We start from the raw sequence: 21,662 nt of genomic DNA on the forward strand, positions 1-21,662 counted from the left end.
ACACACACAGATCCACTATGCATGTAACACACACACAGATCCACTGTGCCTATAACACGCACACAGATCCACTGTGCGTATAACACGCACACAGATCCACTGTGCGTATAAGACACACAGATCCACTGTGTGTATAACACGCACACAGATCCACTGTGCCTATAACACACACACAGATACACTGTGCGTATAACACACACAGATCCACTGTGTGTATAACACACACACAGATCCACTGTGCCTATAACACGCACACAGATCCACTGTGTCTATAACACGCACACAGATCCACTGTGTGTATAACACGCACACAGATCCACTGTGCGTATAACACACACACACAGATCCACTGTGCGTATAACACGCACACAGATCCACTGTGCCTATAACACACACAGATCCACTGTGCCTATAACACACACACAGGGGGACATGATTGATTTTGATGGTGATAAGCCACAGAACTGCTATCCCTTGAAGTGGGGGTGACCAGAACATTCCCAGAAATCCTCAAGACAGGGGTGGCAGGTCAATCAGTCAAGCAGTCAACCAATCAAACAATCAATAAAGCGTTACTCAATTATACAGTCTAACAAATAGCAACAAGGGATGAAAATAGCAACAAGCATTAATCAATAAATCATTGTAACTAATAGCAACAATTGAACAACGATCATATGCTTTTGCGCTAGGCACAGGCTCAGCAGAGCTAATCTTGTGGGTTGATTGTCATGGGTTTGGGAAATGCTATTTCCTGTTTGGAGGTTCGGGGGGTGTTACTTCCTGTTTGGAGGTGTTACTTCCTGTCTGTAAAGACAATCCGTCACGTTTACTGGGACCATGAAAGGCAGGAGTTCCAGATGACCTTTGACCTGTACAGTGGCAGGAGGGTGTGTCCATCCCTCTCCTGGATCTGTACATTCTCCGCCCTGTTGGCCCCACCCTACTGTCCGTCAGCCTGACTCCTCCCCCTGTGTCTACAGTCTGGTGGAGAGAGAACCCTACTGGGGTAAAGGGTGTGCATGTGTGTGTGTGAGTGCGTATTTGTGTGCATGTGAGTGTGTTTGTGTGTGTGTGTGTATATATATTTGTGTGAGTGCGTGTGTGTGAGTGAGTGTGTATTTGTGTGCGTGTGAGTGTGTTTGTGTGATTGTATTGTGTGAGTGTGTGTGAGTGAGTGTGTATTTGTGTGCGTGTGAGTGTGTTTGTGTGAGTGTGTGTGTGTGTGTGTGTATATATTTGTGTGAGTGCGCGTGTGAGTGTGTATTTGTGTGCGTGTGTGTGTGTGTTTGTGTGAGTGTGTGTGTGTGTGTGTGGGTGTGTGTGTTTGTGTATTTATAGAAACTAAAGGCTATGTTAAGCTGCTGAGTTTGAAAGGTAAGTAGCTCAGATGGCATGGTGAATCATTATTGATAGCTGTTTAAGTGTGAAATGTGTTATCAAGGAGATCAGGGCAGCCCGACAGAGAAGAACATTTTAGCCAGCCAGAGCTTCAGCAGGGCCTCTGACAGCCAATTAGAAAAGCGAAAAGGGGGGGGGCAGGCAATCGGCCAATCGGTAAAGTGGAGGGTGTGACCGTGTGACCCTGACCCTGCTGTGATTGATGATGTCTTTTTTCCCCCCCCTACCCCTCCTCCCCAGAGGAAAAGAGTACAGTACTCTGAGCTCGACTTTGAGGTAAGGCTCCGCCCCCCTTTCACACCCCCCTCCCCATCCCACAAACTCCGCCCCCATCCTGCAGGCCTCTTGCCTGCTGTCCAATCCTGGCACAGCAGTGCCCATGACACCATCTTACTCCCCTCATCTCTTCCTGGTTCTGATGATATCCCCACTCCCGACCCCGCCCCCACGCCCCCGACCCCCTCCATGCCCACCTGGGTCCGATTCAAGCAGCAGTGAAATCACTGCGTTTCTGACAGATTTAGTAGCGCCGCCTGCTCTTAGCGCTGCTCTTAGTGATATTCAGAGCTGGATTCCTCCTGTACCTGCTCTTAGCGATATTCAGAGCTGGATTCCTCCTGGCAGATTTAGTAGCGCCGCCTGCTCTTAGTGATATTCAGAGCTGGATTCCTCCTGTACCTGCTCTTAGTGATATTCAGAGCTGGATTCCTGGCAGATTTAGTAGCGTCGCCTGCTCTTAGCGCTGCTCTTAGCGATATTCAGAGCTGGATTCCTCCTGTGTGTGGGGATTTATGTGCGGGTTGTTTTGTTTTTTGTGCTTTTCAGTGTCGTGGCTGAGCACGCACAGTCCCGCGCTCACATGGTGTTACACTGCATTACATCACTCAGCAGAGCTACACTCATCCCCAGCGACACACAGCCTCATACTCATCCCCAGCGACACACAGCCACACACTCATCCCCAGCAACACACAGCCACACACTCATCCCCAGCGACACACAGCCACACACTCATCCCCAGCGACACACAGCCACACACTCATCCCCAGCGACACACAGCCACACACTCATCCCCAGCGACATACAGCCTCATACTCATCCCCAGCGACACACAGCCGCACACTCATCCCCAGCGACATACAGCCTCATACTCATCCCCAGCGACACACAGCCGCACACTCATCCCCAGCGACATACTCATCCCCAGCGACACACAGCCGCGCACTCATCCCCAGCGACACACAGCCACACACTCATCCCCAGCGACACACAGCCACACACTCATCCCCAGCGACACACAGCCACACACTCATCCCCAGCGACACACAGCCACACACTCATCCCCAGTGACACACAGCCACACACTCATCCCCAGCGACATACAGCCTCATACTCATCCCCAGCGACACATAGCCTCATATTCATCCCCAGCGACGTACAGCCTCATACTCATCCCCAGCGACATACAGCACAGCCGCGGGGAATGGCAATCTGACTCAGGAACTCAAACCTGCTGCATCAGCACAAAGGCACGGAGGCCCTTTTATAATCAGCACCTCAGCCAAACAAACCAACATACAATAATACAACAGTGCAGTGAATAATAAAGCCCTATACCTGCAGCCTGTCTTTACCCAGCTATACCCACAGCATTACAGGCCCTTCAGGAAATCCTGAAGAAAGAGGAAATCCAGAGGAACCTTGGGTACATGAGAGCTTTGTCTGTTTTAGATGGGTGGTGTCTCTTTAGTGGGGTGAATAGGTTGAGGGGTGGGGGGGTGGGGGAGGGGGTGGATAAGAGAGGTGGTGTCTTGGGGGGGGCGGGGGGGGGGGTACAGTCAGGACCAGGCATGGTCACCTACTCAGGTATCACTCCTTACACACCTAAGGTTCTGTGGTGGGGGTCTGGAAAATGTCCCTTTCTGGTTTTTCTTCAGATATCCATATTTCCATATCCAGGCGTTCAGACAATGACGCGCCTGGTTTGTGTGTGCGCGGTAACGTTGTGATTTTTATCATTGGTTGCAGTTCCACTGAGTGAGCTGCAGGGGGAGCCTAACCCCTCTGCCCTGCCCGTCTCCCGCTGTCTTTCTCTCCTCTTCATTCCGTCGTTTCTCTTCCTCCTCTGGCAGAAGGTGATGCACACGCGGCAGAGACACAACGAGCTGTACCACGAGCTCAACCACCCCCCCGAGTTCCACACCCCCGGCCCCAAACGCAGGGACCCGACTGCATCCAGCGTCAGGGTGAGCAGCCTGCACCCCTAACCCTGTACCCCAAACCCCACACCCTGTACCCCTAACCCTGTACCCCAAACCCCACACCCTGTACCCCTAACCCTGTACCCCAAACCCCCCCGTACCCCAACCCTGTCAACCACCCCCAAACCCACCAACCCTGTACCCTAACCCTGTACCCCAAACCCCACACCCTGTACCCCTAACCCTGTACCCCCAAATCCCCACACCCTGTACCCCTAACCCTGTACCCAACCCAAACCCCACACCCTGTACCCCTAACCCTGTACCCCAAACCCCACACCCTGTACCCTTAACCCTGTACCCCAAACCCCACACCCTGTACCCCTAACCCTGTACCCCAAACCCCACACCCTGTACCCCTAACCCTGTACCCCAAACCCCACACCCTGTACCCCTAACCCTGTACCCCAAACCCCACACCCTGTACCCCTAACCCTGTACCCCAAACCCCACACCCTGTACCCCTAACCCTGTACCCCCAAACCCCACACCCTGTACCCCTAACCCTGTACCCCAAACCCCACACCCTGTACCCCAAACCCCACACCCTGTACCCATAACCCTATACCCCAAACCCCACACCTCGCCCTTCACTCTCTGCTCCTAATTACCCTACCCATTGCATCTCTCTCTCCATCTCCCTCTCCCTCTCTCTCTCCATCTCTCTCTCCCTCTCCTTCGCACTCTCTCTCTCCATCTCTCTTTTTCTCTCTCTCTCTCCCTCTCTCTCTCCATCTCTCTCTCCCTCTCCCTCGCACTCTCTCTCTCCATCTCTCTTTTTCTCTCTCTCTCCCTCTCCCTCGCTCTCTCTCTCTCAATCTGTCTCTCTCACCCTCTCCCTCTAATCTCTCCCTCTCTCTGTCTCTCCATCTCCCTCTCTCACCCTCTCCCTCGCCCTGTCTCTCCATCTCCCTCTCTCTCACCCTCTCCCTCGCTCTCTCTCATCCTCTCCCTCGCTCTCTCTCTCCCTCTCCCTCGCTCTGTCTCTCCATCTCCCTCAATCTCACCCTCTCCCTTGCACTCTCGCCCTCTTTCTCTCACCGTCTCCCTCTCTCTCTCCCTCTCCCTCTCCCTCTCTCTAATCCTTTGACACACCTCAGTGAGCAGCAGTAGTCTCAGAGAGACCTCACTGAGCAGAGGTCATAAACCCAGAGGCCTTGAAAAGATTTGTAAATCATTCCTACACACATTTACGACTCTGACAGTTGAGCCTGAAACTGTTCATGAGGCTGAACTGAGCATGAGAGTGAATGAAGTGTGCATTCTAATTACAGGTTAACACTCAGCTAACGGGCAACTTAAAGAGGCTTCTCTCTGAAAACAATACGATACACAATGCATAATGTGAAATTTCCCCCCTTCAATCAATGTGACCATTGTTGTGCTTAATTATGCAGGTAATACATTATCATTATGCGTTTGTTAGAGCACAGATTTAGGCCGGTACCGGGACATATTACAAGCAAAGCAAGGACAACGCTGGCAGAGCTCGTTTACTTTCAGCTGTTCCATAATTATGTGGAAGCGGGTGTGTGGAGGTCATTCCAGACCTGTCAGAGAACAGCACACAGGGTGGGGGAACAGCACACAGGGAGGGGGAACAGCACACAGGGTGGGGGAACAGCACACAGGGAGGGGGAACAGCACACAGGGAGGGGGAACAGCACACAGGGTGGGGGAAGGGGAACAGCCACAGGGAGGGGGAACAGCACACAGGGACGGGTAACAGCAACCAGGGTGGAAGGGGAACAGCACACAGGGAGGGGAACAGCACACAGGGAGGGGAACAGCACCAGGAGGGGGAACAGCACACAGGGTGGGGGAAGGAACAGCACACAGGGAGGGGGAACAGCACACAGGAGGAGTGGGGAACAGCACACAGGTGGGGAAGGGGAACAGCACACAGGGTGGGGAACAGCACACAGGGAGGGGGAACAGCACACAGGGAGGGGGAACAGCACACAGGGAGGGGGAACAGCACACAGGGTGGGGGAACAGCACACAGGGACGGGGAACAGCACACAGGGAGGGGGAACAGCACACAGGACGGGGAACAGCACACAGGGGGGGGGAACAGCACACAGGGAGGGGGAACAGCACACAGGGTGGGGGAACAGCACACAGGGTGGGGGAACAGCACACAGGGAGGGGGAACAGCACACAGGGTGGGGAACAGCACACAGGGAGGGGTGGGGAACAGCACACAGGGAGGGAGAACAGCACACAGGGAGGAGTGGGGAACAGCACACAGGGTGGGGGAAGGGGAACAGCACACAGGGAGGAGTGGGGAACAGCACACAGGGTGGGGGAAGGGGAACAGCACACAGGGAGGGGGAACAGCACACAGGGTGTGGGAACAGCACACAGGGAGGGGGAACAGCACACAGGGAGGGGGAACAGCAGACAGAGTGGGGGAAACAGTACACTTGGCAGGGGTTCCGATTGGATCAGATTCCAGGTCTGATCCAATCAGAAAGGAATGAGTCAGATTTTCCTGACAGCAGAATGAGTCAGATCCTAACTGTCACTCCCCCCCTGACTCCCCCCTTTTCTGTCTCAACACAGAGGGAGAGACGCTGGAGCATCTCATCTACAGAAGGGGAGAATAATTCCTCCAGCGTAAGTAAGGGGGGGCAGACCAGGGGCTCCCCAAATACTCTGACCCAGCTCCCTATTAATGAGTGTCTTCCCCATACGAATACTCATACACACATACACACACACATCACAGACACACACACACACAAGTCACAGACAGTCACACACACACGTCACAGACAGACACACACAGTTAACAACCAAACTGGGTTGCATATGAATTAATCCCCCTGCTATCGACCAGACATCGCCCCCTAGTGCTGATCAATGTATCTGCAGGCTCTCTCTCCCAGCTGAAGGCTGATTGGTAGCTGGGGTCAGGTGACTAGGATACCCTGCCAGAAATCATATCAAACCTATCTTTTCACAATTACAGCCATAATGATGATGTTTTTGCTCAAAATTTTGATTTGGTCATTCAGGATTGACTTATTTAATATTTCATATGTGAGCTTCTAACTGGCTCAGGAAGAACCTATGGCTCAAAAAATAAAATTCTTAAATTTGTATAATAGATTTCAATTACAAAGAAATGTATCCACGTAATACTAAAAGCCATAATTATGAGTTTTCTGAAAACATGCCGACATATTAAATCATTATACTGAGATTCTTTTTCATTTTATTTTATAATTATCATTTGCATAAAATTATGGGGGAAAAATCTAATTATGGGGGAAAAATCCCCTTATGACCGGACCTCGTTCTTGGCACCGCAGAAATGTAGAAAACATTTAGTAATTAATGGGAACATTTTGAGTGTAGCTATTAAATGTTCACATTTCAGACATACTGTATTTGAGCCAATGTGAGATTTGGCAGGTTGAGTCTTTGGGTTTTTGGATTTGGGTTTTATGTGCTCAAGGTAAAATCCCTCCATCTGGCCACCCAGCCTGTAAAAATGTCTTTGGGGCAGCGCTGGGGAATTTTCAGACAAAAAGCAGATGGAACTTCCTCTGTTCTGATTGGCCACGAGCATAATGCAGTTTATTCCCTTTAATGGGAAACTGCTGCTCAGAGAAATAAAACCGTATAATGCAGAGAAGATGCAGGAAGCTTTAGAGGAGAAGGAGGGAGGGAGGGGGGAAAGAGAGAGAGAGAGAGACAGGGAGAGAGAGACAGGGAGTGAGAGAGAGAGAGAGAGACAGGGAGAGAGAGAGAGATGATCCCGCAGAGACACCGGTCCGTTCAGCTCAGAGGGGAAAGTAAGGAATGCTGATGGCTTATTTTGCGCCATGTGTTTGTGATGGGTTCCCAGCTGTGCCGTGGGGCTGCAGCGTGTGACCAAACGCTGCTCACTGGGAATGCGGCCTGTGCTTAGCCCACTTGTGTGAGTGACTGTCCCACTTCCTGTTTTCGCTTTGCAGGACAGGACCCCTCCGGATGACCAGCACCCCTGTGACAATGTCAGGACAGTCACCTTTGACCCCTCATGTGCCCCCGCTGAGAAGATGGACAAATTGGAGCTAAACCAAATTTGGGGAACTGCCCCCGCAACCACACCCGAAACCGAGGGAGACTTCCAGACTGAAGTCTGAGTACGCACACATACACACACTATTACACACACACACACACACACATACACACTCACGCACACATACACACACTATTACACACACACACATACTCATTATTACATACACACACACATACACACTCACACACACGCACACACACTCATACACACGCACACACACACATACACACACATACACACAAACACACACATTATTACACGCACACACACACATACTCACTGTTACACACACACTCATACACACACTCATTATTACACACACACACACACATACTCACTATTACACACACACAAACACACACACTCATTATCACACACACACACTCACTATTACACACATACACACACACACACATTATTACACACACACAAACACACTATGCACGCAGACTTTTTCTCCGCTGCACAGGATTTGCGAGAGGGGGGGGTGTTTTTTGGTCTTGATTTTTCTCCAGAGTGTTCTCTCTGTCACCTGTGTGATGATGAAAGTGTTTCTGCACGGCGTCTTACAGAAGAGTTCCTGCTGTTGCACACCATTTTGACCTTTAGGTTTCCTTTTTCCCCCCATTTCCCTCAAAGGATTATTCTATCGTTTTTCCCTGAAAAACAACAGAAAGGCAACAGTGAGTGTTTATGAATAAATGGTGTTCACTGCATTTCCCAGCATGGAGAACTCTCCACTGGCCAAGCTGTTCTCCCTTGTGTTCCCCCTGATCTCCTCCTGCTGATCCCCCTGACCTCCTCCTGCTGTTCCCCCTGACCTCCTCCTGCTGTTCCTCCTGATCTCCTCCTGCTGTTCCCCAATCGCCTCCTGCTGTTCTCCCTGATCTCCTCCTGCTGTTCACCTTGATCTCCTCCTGCTGTTTCCCTTGATCTCCTCCTGCTGTTCCCCCTGATCTCCTCCAATTGATCTCCCTCTGATCTCTTCCTGCTGTTCTCCCTGATCTCCTCCTGCTGTTCCCCCCGATCTCTTCCTGCTGTTCTCCCTGATCTCCCCTTGCTGTTCCCCGATCTCCTCCGGCTGATCTCCCTCTGATCTCCTCCTGCGCCAGTCTGTTTTTTTTGTGTTTCTGGTCTTTGCGGTTTAGTTCGTGTTAATAAGGGGGTTTGAGCTGTTGACCTGATGCTGCTCTCTTCACCCTGCCTTGCTGCAGCAGTGGTGTGCTGCCATCTCCTCACTGGAGGCTTTCATGAGGCTTTTCTGTGGCTGGGCTGGGCCAGGTAGATTAGGACTAGATTTAGGACAGAGAGTGTCTTACCTGTCCTTCCATTTAAACTTTATTGACTGTTTGGTAGTATTAAAGAACAGCAACGATCAGCAATAGGACAGAAACACTGTCAATCATGCGGAGAGGACAATCTTTTATAGAACACACTATCATTCCACGGCCGGTACTGGGTAAATAGGTACAATCCAATACGATAGTCATGCGATCTGTGGCGGAAAACAGAAGGCTATAACAGTAGCATGCTAATTGGGTATCTGCGACTGTAAAGACTGACTAGGCCAGAGGGGGCGCTGTTCTGGTTCCAGCCTATGAGACCTAGCTGGAAACTGTACAGCCACTGATTTATAGAAATGGGTTTTGGATCTTTAAATTCCTGAATCAGCTGTAGCATCTATTATTCTGGGGGGGGGGGGGAATGTTTACAGTAAATGAGCCAAACTACCAAACTAACACAGTGAATTCACGCGGGGTGGGGGGGGGGGTTGTCGAGGTTGTGGGTGGGGGCTTCAGGGGTGGGATCTGTGCATGTTTTTTCTGTGTGCTAATTGTTGGCGTAGAGTGTGTGTATGTATGTGTGTGTGTATGTGTGAGTGTGTGTCTAAATGCAGCTGTGTGCTGGGAGCCAGTGAGGGGTGGTTGAGTCTGGGGGAGATGGGGGCGGGGGTCACAGTGCCCCCCTCCTTCTGTGTGCTGTTCCCCTCTTCCCCTCAGTCTCTCTGTTTTTCTGTCTCTTTATGTTTTACTTGTGGTCACATTGCTGTTTGAGCTTCAGTCCTGCTGCTGGGGAGCCACAAGCCCCTCCCCCTGCCCCCCCCCCCAGTCCTCCAGGCCAGTAGGGGGCGCTACACATGTTGGGAAGGAACTCAAGAGCTGACTGCTTCTCTGCTGCTGCATCTGCAGGTGCTCAGCGGGCACTCAGAAGAGGGGAGGGGCCACCGCAGAGCTTCCTGGCCAATCACAGCACTCGGTTCATTGCCACAGAACCTTCAGAGTGGAAACAAAGATGTGAGGAGGGTGGGGATTGGGCAGAGCTGAAGATGCAGATGGAGAGGAACACGCAGGGAAATCATGCGCTGGGACAGCAGCGCGGGGGGCCGGTCACTTCCGCGGCGGTACAAACACAACGGGTCATTTCTGAAGCTCTGAACTGCCGGTCCGTCCACTGCAGCATCCCGGGACCATCCACCAAACCCCCCAAACGTCCCTTAAGCCCCTCCCTCTCCCCGGGAGGGGTGCAGACGCCCTGCTTGTTGGTGTGACTTCAACCCCCGTTCGCCCTTTTGTACAATGAGACTGCACAAAGTAGACCCCGCCCTTTTCATATGATGTTTTTGTATGAAAATAAATTTTCAAATTGAGTCAAAAAATTTACCCAATCGTGAGTTGAACTTTTGTGACATGTTGATGTTTTTACATTTTGACATTTTGTTATTTCGGTAAATTTCGAGCGTGAGTGAGTGAGAATCTGTGTGTTTGTGTGCATGCATATCTGTATTTACACGTGTATTTGCATATGCGTGTGTGTGTGTGTGTGTGTGCATGAGTGTTTGCTTGTGTGTGTGTGTGTGTGTATTTGCGTGTAAGTGTGTGTGTGCATGAGTGTGTGTCTGTGTGTGTGCACGAGTGTGTGCTGCAGCCCAACCCAGTCACTGTTGATTAGATATGATTATCCTGCTGAGCTAAAGAACAGGATTCCAGCCAAGGGTAAGTATTTGGGTCCAGCTGGACTTAACACTTTGGTGTACCTGTACCTGCCCTGTACCTTTACTGTACGTGACCTGTACCTGTTCTTTACCTGTCCTGTCCTGTACCTGTCCTGTACCTGTACTGTACGTGACCTGTACCTGTCCTTTACCTGTCCTGTACCTGCCCTGTACCTGTACTGTATGTGACCTGTACCAGTCCTGTACCTGTCCTTTATCTGTCCTGTCCTGTCCTGTACCTGTCCTGTACCTGCCCTGTACCATTCCTGTACCTGTACGTGACCTGTACGTGACCTGTACCTGTCCTGTACCTGTCCTGTACCTGTCTTGTATCTGCCCTGTACCTGTCCTTTATCTGTCCTGTCTCCCTTCTGAGAGGGGAACACAGAACATCCTGTTAAAACCCAGCACTAACAGACCCCTCCTCTTCGGACCAAGGCCCAGATCCCCACAGCGGGGGAATCCATTAGGAAAGTCCGCCAAGAAACATCAAAGGCTCCAGGCGTGCAAATATGCTCCTTTTATTTTTTATATTTTCATTACTTTGAGTATTTATTAATGTTTATAGTGCAGTGGAAAAAATGAGCAGAACAGAGAATTATCAGTGAATGAGTGAATACCTGCAGAAACATGCGGTGCCCTGCCCTGCTAGGCTCACCCTGCCCTGCCCTGCCCTGTTAGGCTCACCCTGCCCTGCCCTGCCCTGCTAGGCTCACCCTGCCCTGCTCTGCCCTGCCCTGCCCTGCTAGGCTCACCTGCCCTGCCCTGCCCTGCTAGGCTCCTGCCCTGCCCTGCCCTGCTAGGCTCACCCTGCCCTGCCCTGCCCTGTCCTGCTAGGCTCGCCCTGCCCTGCTAGGCTCACCCTGCCCTGCTAGGCTCACCCTGCCCTGCCCTGCTAGGCTCACCCTGCCCTGCTCTGCCGTGCCCTGCTAGGCTCGCCCTGCCCTGCTAGGCTCACCCTGCCCTGCTAGGCTCACCCTGCCCTGCTCTGCTAGGCTCACCCTGCTAGGCTCGCCCTGCCCTGCTCTGCTAGGCTCACCCTGCCCTGCTCTGCTAGGCTCACCCTGCCCTGCTCTGCTAGACTCACCCTGCTAGGCTCACCCTGCCCTGCTCTGCTAGGCTCACCCTGCCCTGCTCTGCTAGGCTCACCCTGCTAGGCTCACCCTGCTAGGCTCGCCCTGCCAGCGCTCCAACTTCGGGCCATAAAGAGGCTCTGAGGGAACAGACTGGAGAGCTCTGCATTATTTATGAACAGCAGATCTATTATACATGGGAACAGCACTCTGGTTACTGAGCTAAAGGAGAGAGAGGGGGGTGAACAGCAGATCTATTATACATGGGAACAGCACTCTGGTTACTGAGCTAAAGGAGAGAGAGGGGGGTGAACAGCAGATCTATTATACATGGGAACAGCACTCTGGTTACTGAGCTAAAGGAGAGAGGGGGGGTGAACAGCAGATCTATTATACATGGGAACAGCACTCTGGTTACTGAGCTAAAGGAGAGAGAGGGGGGTGAACAGCAGATCTATTATACATGGGAACAGCACTCTGGTTACTGAGCTAAAGGAGAGAGAGAGGGGGGTGAACAGCAGATCTATTATACATGGGAACAGCACTCTGGTTACTGAGCTAAAGGAGAGAGAGGGGGGTGAACAGCAGATCTATTATACATGGGAACAGCACTCTGGTTACTGAGCTAAAGGAGAGAGAGGGGGGGTGAACAGCAGATCTATATACATGGGAACAGCACTCTGGTTACTGAGCTAAAGGAGAGAGAGGGGGGTGAACAGCAGATCTATTATACATGGGAACAGCACTCTGGTTACTGAGCTAAAGGAGAGAGAGGGGGGGACGGAGGGAGAGAGTATGTGTGAGAGAGGGAGGGAGGGAGGGAGAGAGTGTGTGTAAGAGAGAGAGAGAGAGAGGGAGGGAGAGAGTGTGTGTGTGAGAGAGGGAGGGGGAGGGAGAGTGTGTGTGTGTGTGTGTGTGTGTGTGTGAAATAGAGAAGGAGGGAGAGAGACATTTGGAGTAAGCCCAGACTGAGATTTGCTCCGTTGGGGCTGACACTTTGATGTGATTTACCTGTAAATCTCCTGACTGTAGATCAGACCAAAATGTCCTGTCACAGCTGGATGGGTCTGTTTTCCTGTTAGTGTCTCTGTCCCGCTCTGTGTGTTTTTGTGTCTCTGTCCCGCTCTGTGTGTTTGTGTGCTTTTCGGGGTTTTGGGAGGGAGTGAAGCACACTGTACGAGTAAATGAAAGGCCTGCAGTAATGATAAGATCTGGTCTAACGGTGAGATGCAGGATTACTGTGACGCAGGTGCTGAGAAGCACAAACTCACAGAAAAACCCCAAAACTGAAGCTGAAAACCGCTAAAGTTACACAGAGACATTACACAGCAGATTTACATAGCACAGTTACACAGAGACAGTGCACAGCAGATTTACATAGCACAGTTACACAGCGACGTTACACAGCAGATTTATATAGCACAGTTACACAGAGACAGTACACGGCACAGTTACACAGAGACGTTACACAGCAGATTTATATAGCACAGTTACACAGAGACGTTACACAGCAGATTTATATAGCACAGTTACACAGAGACAGTACACGGCACAGTTACTCAGAAACAGTACACAGCAGATTTACATAGCATAGTTACACAGAGACATTACACAGCAGATTTATATAGCACAGTTACACAGAGACAGTACACAGCACAGTTACTCAGAGGCATTACACAGCACAGTTACACAGAGACAGTACACAGCACAGTTACTCAGAGACATTACACAGCAGATTTACATAGCACAGTTACACAGAGACAGTACACAGCACAGTTACTCAGAGACATTACACAGCAGATTTACATAGCACAGTTACACAGAGACAGTACACAGCACAGTTACTCAGAGACATTACACAGCAGATTTACATGCACAGTTACACAGAGACATTACACAGCAGATTTACATAGCACAGTTACACAGAGACGTTACACAGCAGATTTACATAGCACAGTTACAGAGAGAACTTACAGAGCATGTTTACAGCGCACAGTTACGGAGCGCAGTCACAGATGGTGTTCCAGTGCGGGTGCTGTGTTCTTAAACGCAGTGCTCAGCAGAGACAGTTACAGGTACATTAACACGGTGTTCAGCAGAGACGGTTACAGGCACATTAACACTGAGCTCAGCAGGGACCGTTACAGGCACATTAACACGGTGCTCAGCAGAGACGGTTACAGGCACATTAACACTGAGCTCAGCAGGGACCGTTACAGGCACATTAACACGGTGCTCAGCAGAGACGGTTACAGGCACATTAACACTGAGCTCAGCAGGGACCGATACAGGCACATTAACACGGTGCTCAGCAGAGACGGTTACAGGCACATTAACACGATGCTCAGCAGAGACGGTTACAGGCACATTAACACGGTGCTCAGCAGAGACGGTTACAGGCACATTAACACGGTGCTCAGCAGAGACGGTTACAGGCACATTAACACGGTGCTCAGCAGAGACGGTTACAGGCACATTAACACGGTGCTCAGCAGAGACGGTTACAGGTACATTAACACGGTGTTCAGCAGAGACGGTTACAGGCACATTAACACGATGCTCAGCAGAGATGGTTACAGGTACATTAACACGGTGCTCAGCAGGGACAGTTACAGGCACATTAACACAGTGCTCAGCAGAGACAGTTACAGGCACATTAACACAGTGCTCAGCAGAGACTATTACAGGCACATTAACACTGAGCTCAGCAGAGATGGTTACAGGCACATTAACACAGTGCTCAGCAGGGACGGTTACAGGCACATTAACACGGTGCTCAGCAGAGACGGTTACAGGCACATTAACAGGGTGTCTGCAGACAGGACAGCTGAAAGAATTTCACCAGCATTCCTGCCAGGGATTCAGAACAGCTGGGCTCCTCACAGACCCACTGAACACCTGCTGCTCTATTGCTCACTCACTCACTCACCCTCCCGCTCGCTCGCTCGCTCACTCACTCATTAACCCTAACCCTCATCCCACCCTCTGCTGCCCACACACACACATCACACGGGATCTCCTGATGGGTTTCTTATCTCTCTCTGTCTGTGCATCAGGATAAAAACATTGGCTAAATGCCTAGATGTACAAATATTACTCTCTCACTGTCTCTCTCCCTCCCTCCCTCTCTGTTCCTCTCTCTCTCTGCTTTCGGTGAGCTGTAGTTGTCAGCCAGCAGAGTGTTCCAGCGTTAGCTGGGGGGCCGCGGGCGAGAGGTTAACTCGCTGCCCATTCAACTCTCCCTTCAGTCTGATGAGGAAGATCAGCCCCAGGCCACACTAACAGGGATGCTGAGAAATGTCTCCCCCCCGTGGAGATCAGGCGGAACTGCACTCCTGTCCAGCAGCTCGTCCATCAATGCAGTTACAGCGTTCTTTCCAAAGGCCCAGATTTCACCTAAAAAAATGTTCCCCCAGAGGAAATTCCCTTCCAGACCTTTCAGTCGCACATTCCTGTGCATGTGGCGCTATCTCCAGATGTCCCCGCCCACCTCCCCTTTGTTCATGCTGATCTTATTAAAGTCTCTCAGTCAGAGCAAAACAATGACAGTTTTCTGTTTTGCTTCCTACTGGTTTTCTAATCTTTTCCAGTGGAATATTCCAGATGCTCTGATGTTTCGTGGGTAGAGAGGTGATAGCAGTCACAGACACAGGATCCGCTAGCAGCAATTCAGCTCACCAAACCTGAGTGGCTTCCTGTCACCAAAATTCATCACAGCTGAGTGACTTCCTGTCACCAAAACTCATCACAGCTGAGTGACTTCCTGTCACCAAAACTCATCACAGCTGTGTGACTTCCTGTCACCAAAACTCATCACAGCTGAGTGACTTCCTGTCACTAAAACTCATCACAGCTGAGTGACTTCCTGTCACCAAAACTCATCACAGCTGTGTGACTTCCTGTCACCAAACCTCACCACAGCTGAGTGACTTCCTGTCACTAAAACTCATCACAGCTGAGTGACTTCCTGTCACCAAACCTCATCACAGCTGAGTGACTTCCTGTCACCAAAACTCATCACAGCTGTGTGACTTCCTGTCACCAAAACTCATCACAGCTGAGTGACTTCCTGTCACTAAAACTCATCACAGCTGAGTGACTTCCTGTCACCAAAACTCACCACAGCTGAGTGACTTCCTGTCACCAAAACTCATCACAGTTGTGTGACTTCCTGTCACCAAAACTCATCACAGCTGACTGACTTTCTGTCACCAAAACTCATCACAGCTGAGTGACTTCCTGTCACCAAAACTCATCACAGCTGAGTGACTTTCTGTCACCAAAACTCATCACAGCTGAGTGACTTCCTGTCACCAAAACTGAGAGGGTGAGTGTGCAGGTGACAGGTTAGGTGTAAAGGTGAGAGGGTGAGTGTGCAGGTGACAGGTTAGGTGTAAAGGTGAGAGGGTGAGTGTGCAGGTGACAGGTTAGGTGTAAAGGTGAGAGGATGAGAGTGCAGGTGACAGGTTAGGTGTAAAGGTGAGAGGGTGAGTGTGCAGGTGACAGGTTAGGTGTAAAGGTGAGAGGGTGAGTGTGCAGGTGACAGGTTAGGTGTAAAGGTGAGAGGGTGAGTGTGCAGGTGACAGGTTAGGTGGTAAAGGTGGTGAGAGGATGAAGTGTGCAGGTGACAGGTTAGGTGTAAAGGTGAGAGGGTGAGTGTGCAGGTGACAGTTAGGTGTAAAGGTGAGAGGGTGAGTGTGCAGGTGACAGGTTAGGTGTAAAGGTGAGAGGGTGAGTGTGCAGGTGACAGGTTAGGTGTAAAGGTGAGAGGGTGAGTGTGCAGGTGACAGGTTAGGTGTAAAGGTGAGAGGGTGAGTGTGCAGGTGACAGGTTAGGTGTAAAGGTGAGAGGGTGAGTGTGCAGGTGACAGGTTAGGTGTAAAGGTGAGAGGGTGAGTGTGCAGGTGACAGGTTAGGTGTAAAGGTGAGAGGGTGAGTGTGCAGGTGACAGGTTAGGTGTAAAGGTGAGAGAGTGAGTGTGCAGGTAACAGGTTAAGTGTAAAGGTGAGAGGGTGAGAGTGCAGGTAACAGGTTAAGTGTAAAGGTGAGAGTGCAGGTAACAGGTCAAGTATAAAGGTGAGAGGGTGAGTGTGCAGGAAGATTAGGTGTAAAGGTGAGAGGGTGAGTGTGCAGGTGACAGGTTAGGTGTAAAGGTGAGAGGGTGAGTGTGCAGGTGACAGGTTAGGTGTAAAGGTGAGAGGGTGAGTGTACAGGTAGATTAGGTGTAAAGGTGATTATAAAGGTAGGTAAAATGTGGAAGTGCAGATATCTGTGAACTGGAAACTGTGAACATACTAGACTCCAAAGCTCAGACAGTAAGTTAAATTTTTATGTCTTCATTTTGTGTTTTTCTTTCCTTCCTTTGTCAAATAAGAAGTATCCTTTTTTTCAAAGAGTTCCTTGCAGCCCTTAACAGTTATATTACCCAAGACAGGAATATACACTGAGCGCTTCTGTGTCCTTCTTTCTCTGCCTGTGGACGGCCTGTGAGGCTCGTAAAGACGTGGAACGGAGGACTTCCTGTTTGCCAGGACGGATTTGGAGCAGAGAGCCGCCTGTTTGGAACTGCTCCTCCTCCCACCCAGTAAAAAACATTCGAGTTTAAAAATTTGGGCAGAGAAACAGCTTTGAGTTTATTGTTCCTCTCTCTCTGTGGAAGACAGAGCCAGTAGCGGAGTGCAGGGACAGGAAAGCAGCCGCGTTGGACGGGATGAACGGGGCCTCGTGCGTTATGACACACCTGAGCCCACGCCCACGCACCTTCCACTGCACTCAGCCTCACCTGGGCATCCACACCTTTAACCCGCACACTTTAACCCTTACAGTTACAGCAGAATGCATTCCCTCCTAAGCAGGTACATGCCAATGAAAACTGTCTGTAGGTCCATGTTTCCCTGTCCATGACTCTCACCCAACCTTCCCATTTACCTGTCTCCCAAGCCTGTCTATCACTCTAACCTACCACTCCACCCTGTCAATCACTCTAACCTGTCTACCACACCTGTCCGTCTGTCTGTCCCCATCTCACCTGTCTGTCACTCTCACAGCTGCCACATCACATTTTCTACACCAGACAGCATTACTGTCAGCATTACTGCCAGGTGTCTGCGTCTCTGAACTGGTCTCTGTTCTAGAACAGGCTCCATATGACCCAAAATCAGGCTGAGCTCTGGTCTCTGGCTCCAAGTATCCAGAGTTTGCTGAGTCAGGAGAATCAGGTTTCCGTAACAGGATGGCTGAGTATAAGCAAACCGATGTCGCTGGAGGAAGTGGCTGCTCTCAAGATACTGACAGTATGAGGTCTGCGCCTGTTATCCATTTAGAGAGTACTCAGCTCACAGCCTGCTAAAGTGAGTACTCAGAGACTCACAGCCTGCTAAAGTGAGTACTCAGAGACTCACAGCCTGCTAAAGTGAGTCAGAGACTCACAGCCTGCTAATGTGAGTACTCAGAGACTCACAGCCTGCTAAAGTGAGTACTCAGAGACTCACAGCCTGCTAAAGTGAGTACTCAGAGATGTACAGCCTGCTAAGTACAGTTAGAGAGGAGATGAATGTGTATGTCACACACAAGAGATGAACTTTCCATGCAGAGAACTGCGTACGTCAGACTGAGGAGATGAAAGTTTCCAGTGCGTACATCGCGCTGAGGAGATGAATAATGTTTCTGTGCGCGAAACGCAGTGCGTACGTCACGCCCTCTCAGCGTTTCAGATAAACACTCTGAGACACTCTTTAGTCTCAGCCTCCCCAGCAGTGTAACATTCCAAATCTACGCCTGGTCACTCCAAACACGGCTGGTTTGCCACAGATGAGGCTTTGCCTCCGATCTAAAGCTGGAAGCTTCGGGCAGATAAGAGGGGGACAGACGTCCCGTAGAGCTCAGGGACAGACACACAGACGTCCCATACAGACACACAGACGTCCCATACAGCTGAGAGACAGACACACAGACGTCCCATACAGCTGAGAGACAGACACACAGACGTCCCGTACAGCTGAGAGACAGACACACAGACGTCCCGTACAGCTGAGGGACAGACACACAGACGTCCAGTACAGCTCAGGGACAGACACACAGATGTCCCGTACAGACACACGGAGGTCCTGTACAGCTCAGGGACAGACACACAGACGTCCCGTACAGCTCAGGGACAGACACACAGATGTCCCGTACAGACACACGGAGGTCCTGTACAGCTCAGGGACAGACACACAGACGTCCCGTACAGCTGAGAGACAGACACACAGATGTCCCGTAGAGCTGAGAGACAGACACACAGATGTCCCATAGAGCTCAGGGACAGACATACAGACGTCCCGTACAGCTCAGGGACAGACACACAGATGTCCCGTAGAGCTGAGGGACAGACACACAGACGTCCCATACAGACACACAGACGTCCCGTACAGCTCAGGGACAGACACACAGATGTCCCGTACAGACACACAGACGTCCCGTACAGCTGAGAGACAGACACACAGATGTCCCGTTCAGCTCAGGGACAGACACACAGACGTCCCATACAGACACACAGACGTCCCGTACAGCTCAGGGACAGAGAGACAGATGTCCCGTACAGACACACAGATGTCCCGTACAGCTCAGGGACAGAGAGACAGATGTCCCGTACAGAGACACACAGATGTCCTGTACAGCTGAGGACAGACACACAACGTCCATACAGCTAGGGACAGATACACAGACGTAGCTGAGAGACAGACACACGGAGGTCCTGTACAGCTGAGAGACAGACACACAGACGTCCCTACAGCTGAGAACAGATACACAGAGTCCCGTAAGCTGAGGAGACAGACAACAGCACGGTCCTGTACAGCTGAGAGACAGACACACAGACGTCCCATACAGACACACAGACGTCCCGTACAGCTCATGGACGGACACACAGCCGTCCCGCACAGCTCAGGGACAGACACACAGACGTCCCGTGCAGCTCATGGACAGACACACAGACGTCCCGTACAGCTGAGGGACAGACACACAGACGTCCCGTACAGCTGAGGGACAGACACACAGACGTCCCGTGCAGCTCATGGACAGACACACAGATGTCCCGTACAGACACACAGACGTCCCATACAGCTCATGGACAGACACACAGCCGTCCCGCACAGTCACACGGATGTTCTGGGCAGCACGGGGTTAAGGTGGGTAATCCCGCTGGCTGACGTTGCTCTGGAATGAGCAACATCCTGTATTCCTGCTAACAAAACACTTCCATAAATCTGCAGCCCATTCCCGCGACTTCAGCGTTCCCCAGCTCTCTCTCTCTCTCTCCCTCTCTCCCTTCCTCCCTCCCTCTCTCTCTCTCTCCCTCCCTCCCTCCCTCTCTCTCTCTCCCTCTCTCTCTCTCTCTCTCCTCCAGCATTCCCTCTGTCCCTCAGCAGCTGTTCGCGAGGAGATGGAGTGATAAAGCGAGCAGATCGGAGAGAGAGAGAGAGAGAGATGGAGACAGATACACTGAACAGTTTAATGCACTTTCAAAGGTTTAAAACAATGCCTTTGAAAAGCCAGGAATAACTAAAAGGTTTGCCCTGACACAGACAGTGGGAATACTGCAAAATTAAACGTGCAGGTCTTAAAGCACAGAGTAGAAATCTCTGTGATGTATTTATCACTGAAAGACAATATGATCTCCACAGCTGCCTAAGAAGGGAAGAGGGTATGTTTAAATGGCTCATTCAAATATAATGGATAACGTACCAGGCAGTGACACACGGGAGATGTAACTTTTAAACACATTCAAACTGTCAAATCAGACTGCACAGCAAGATAATCAGTTTTAAAAAAACTCCTTAACTTTCGTATAGTCCCACTTTACCTGTCTCACCCTCTACTGCCCCCCCTCACCTGTCTTAGCCTCTGCTGCTAAGCTGTATAGACACAAAGCATCCTAGACTGAAGGCTCTACTCAGAACCACATCCCACAATGCACCAAACACTCACAAGCAGCTTCATTATCCTTATAGGAACCAGCACATTTACTGCAGATTGCCAGCAGACATTGCTAATTGCTTTAGCTGAAATATTTTGTTTAGTGAAATGATTCCCGGAAGATTCTCACAGATCTGTGTGACCTGTTAGTGTTTTAAAATTTTACCAGTACTTGAAGAGTTTTTACATGTTTTTCAAACAAGTAGTTGACCCATATCTGCCACGCAGTGTCCGTGTATTCATCAACTGAAAGCACACAGTACCCACACTGATATGTGAGTGCGTGTGTGTCTGTATGCGCTTGTATACATGTCTGCACGTGACTATGTTTGTCTGCTTCGCGTGTTTATCAAGCATTATAAACCGTTAGCTATTTAATATGGGTTTTATTCCAGTAATAGAAACCGTATTTCTCCGCGTATTAAACTGACAGCAGTAGGATTTGGACTCCGTTTGCTACGTTATGCTCGGCAAATGGCTCATCTGGGTCGTCTTCCATTCGCTATGACGTAATATCCGGCATTTTAATAGAAGCCAGTCTGCCTCTGAGTTTTAGGGGCTTCAGTCCTAAGAAGCTGTAAATGAAGATCATCTTAATTATCGCAGAATAACAGTCATGTGAACTGCAATTCAAAATCAAATGCGTGTACAGGATGGTAATTATTATGTTTAAAACAACTGAACATGATTACAGTTTTCTATTAAGTGCAGTGTAAAATACTTTTGAGTGCATAAATACTGTTTTACAAACAGCTTAATGTGTGAAGACCAACTAAGCAACCGCATCATAAAATATTTACATAGTAATACTAAAGTTTATAGGGAAGACGCGCGTGAAAATAGTTCATATTTATTTCCCGGGACTCCCACTCATCGCTGTGATCTTATGACGTTTACAACTAT

The 21,662-nt window shown here is 50.4% G+C and overlaps 1 protein-coding gene across 8 annotated transcripts in view; it reads left to right on the forward strand.

The window, feature by feature from the left end:
* The window catches only part of LOC135238424 (adhesion G protein-coupled receptor B2-like), a 93,919-nt gene extending 83,519 nt beyond the window's left edge, over positions 1-10,400 (forward strand). For 4 of the 8 annotated variants that reach the window (XM_064306301.1, XM_064306363.1, XM_064306337.1 and 1 more), the window contains 4 exons: positions 1,642-1,677; positions 3,534-3,647; positions 6,228-6,281; positions 7,628-8,456. In XM_064306301.1, coding sequence (XP_064162371.1) covers positions 1,642-1,677; positions 3,534-3,647; positions 6,228-6,281; positions 7,628-7,798 — 375 coding nt within the window. In that variant the 3' untranslated portion in view covers positions 7,799-8,456. Of the gene's footprint in view, positions 1-1,641; positions 1,678-3,533; positions 3,648-6,227; positions 6,282-7,627; positions 8,457-9,801 lie in introns of those variants that run through there. The other 4 variants (XM_064306309.1, XM_064306329.1, XM_064306318.1 and 1 more) reach the window with 4 other exon arrangements.
* The last annotated feature ends 11,262 nt before the right edge of the window (positions 10,401-21,662 follow it).

The sequence above is a fragment of the Anguilla rostrata genome, chromosome 1, assembly GCF_018555375.3.
Source record: "Anguilla rostrata isolate EN2019 chromosome 1, ASM1855537v3, whole genome shotgun sequence".
NCBI classification, from domain to species: Eukaryota; Metazoa; Chordata; class Actinopteri; order Anguilliformes; family Anguillidae; genus Anguilla; species Anguilla rostrata.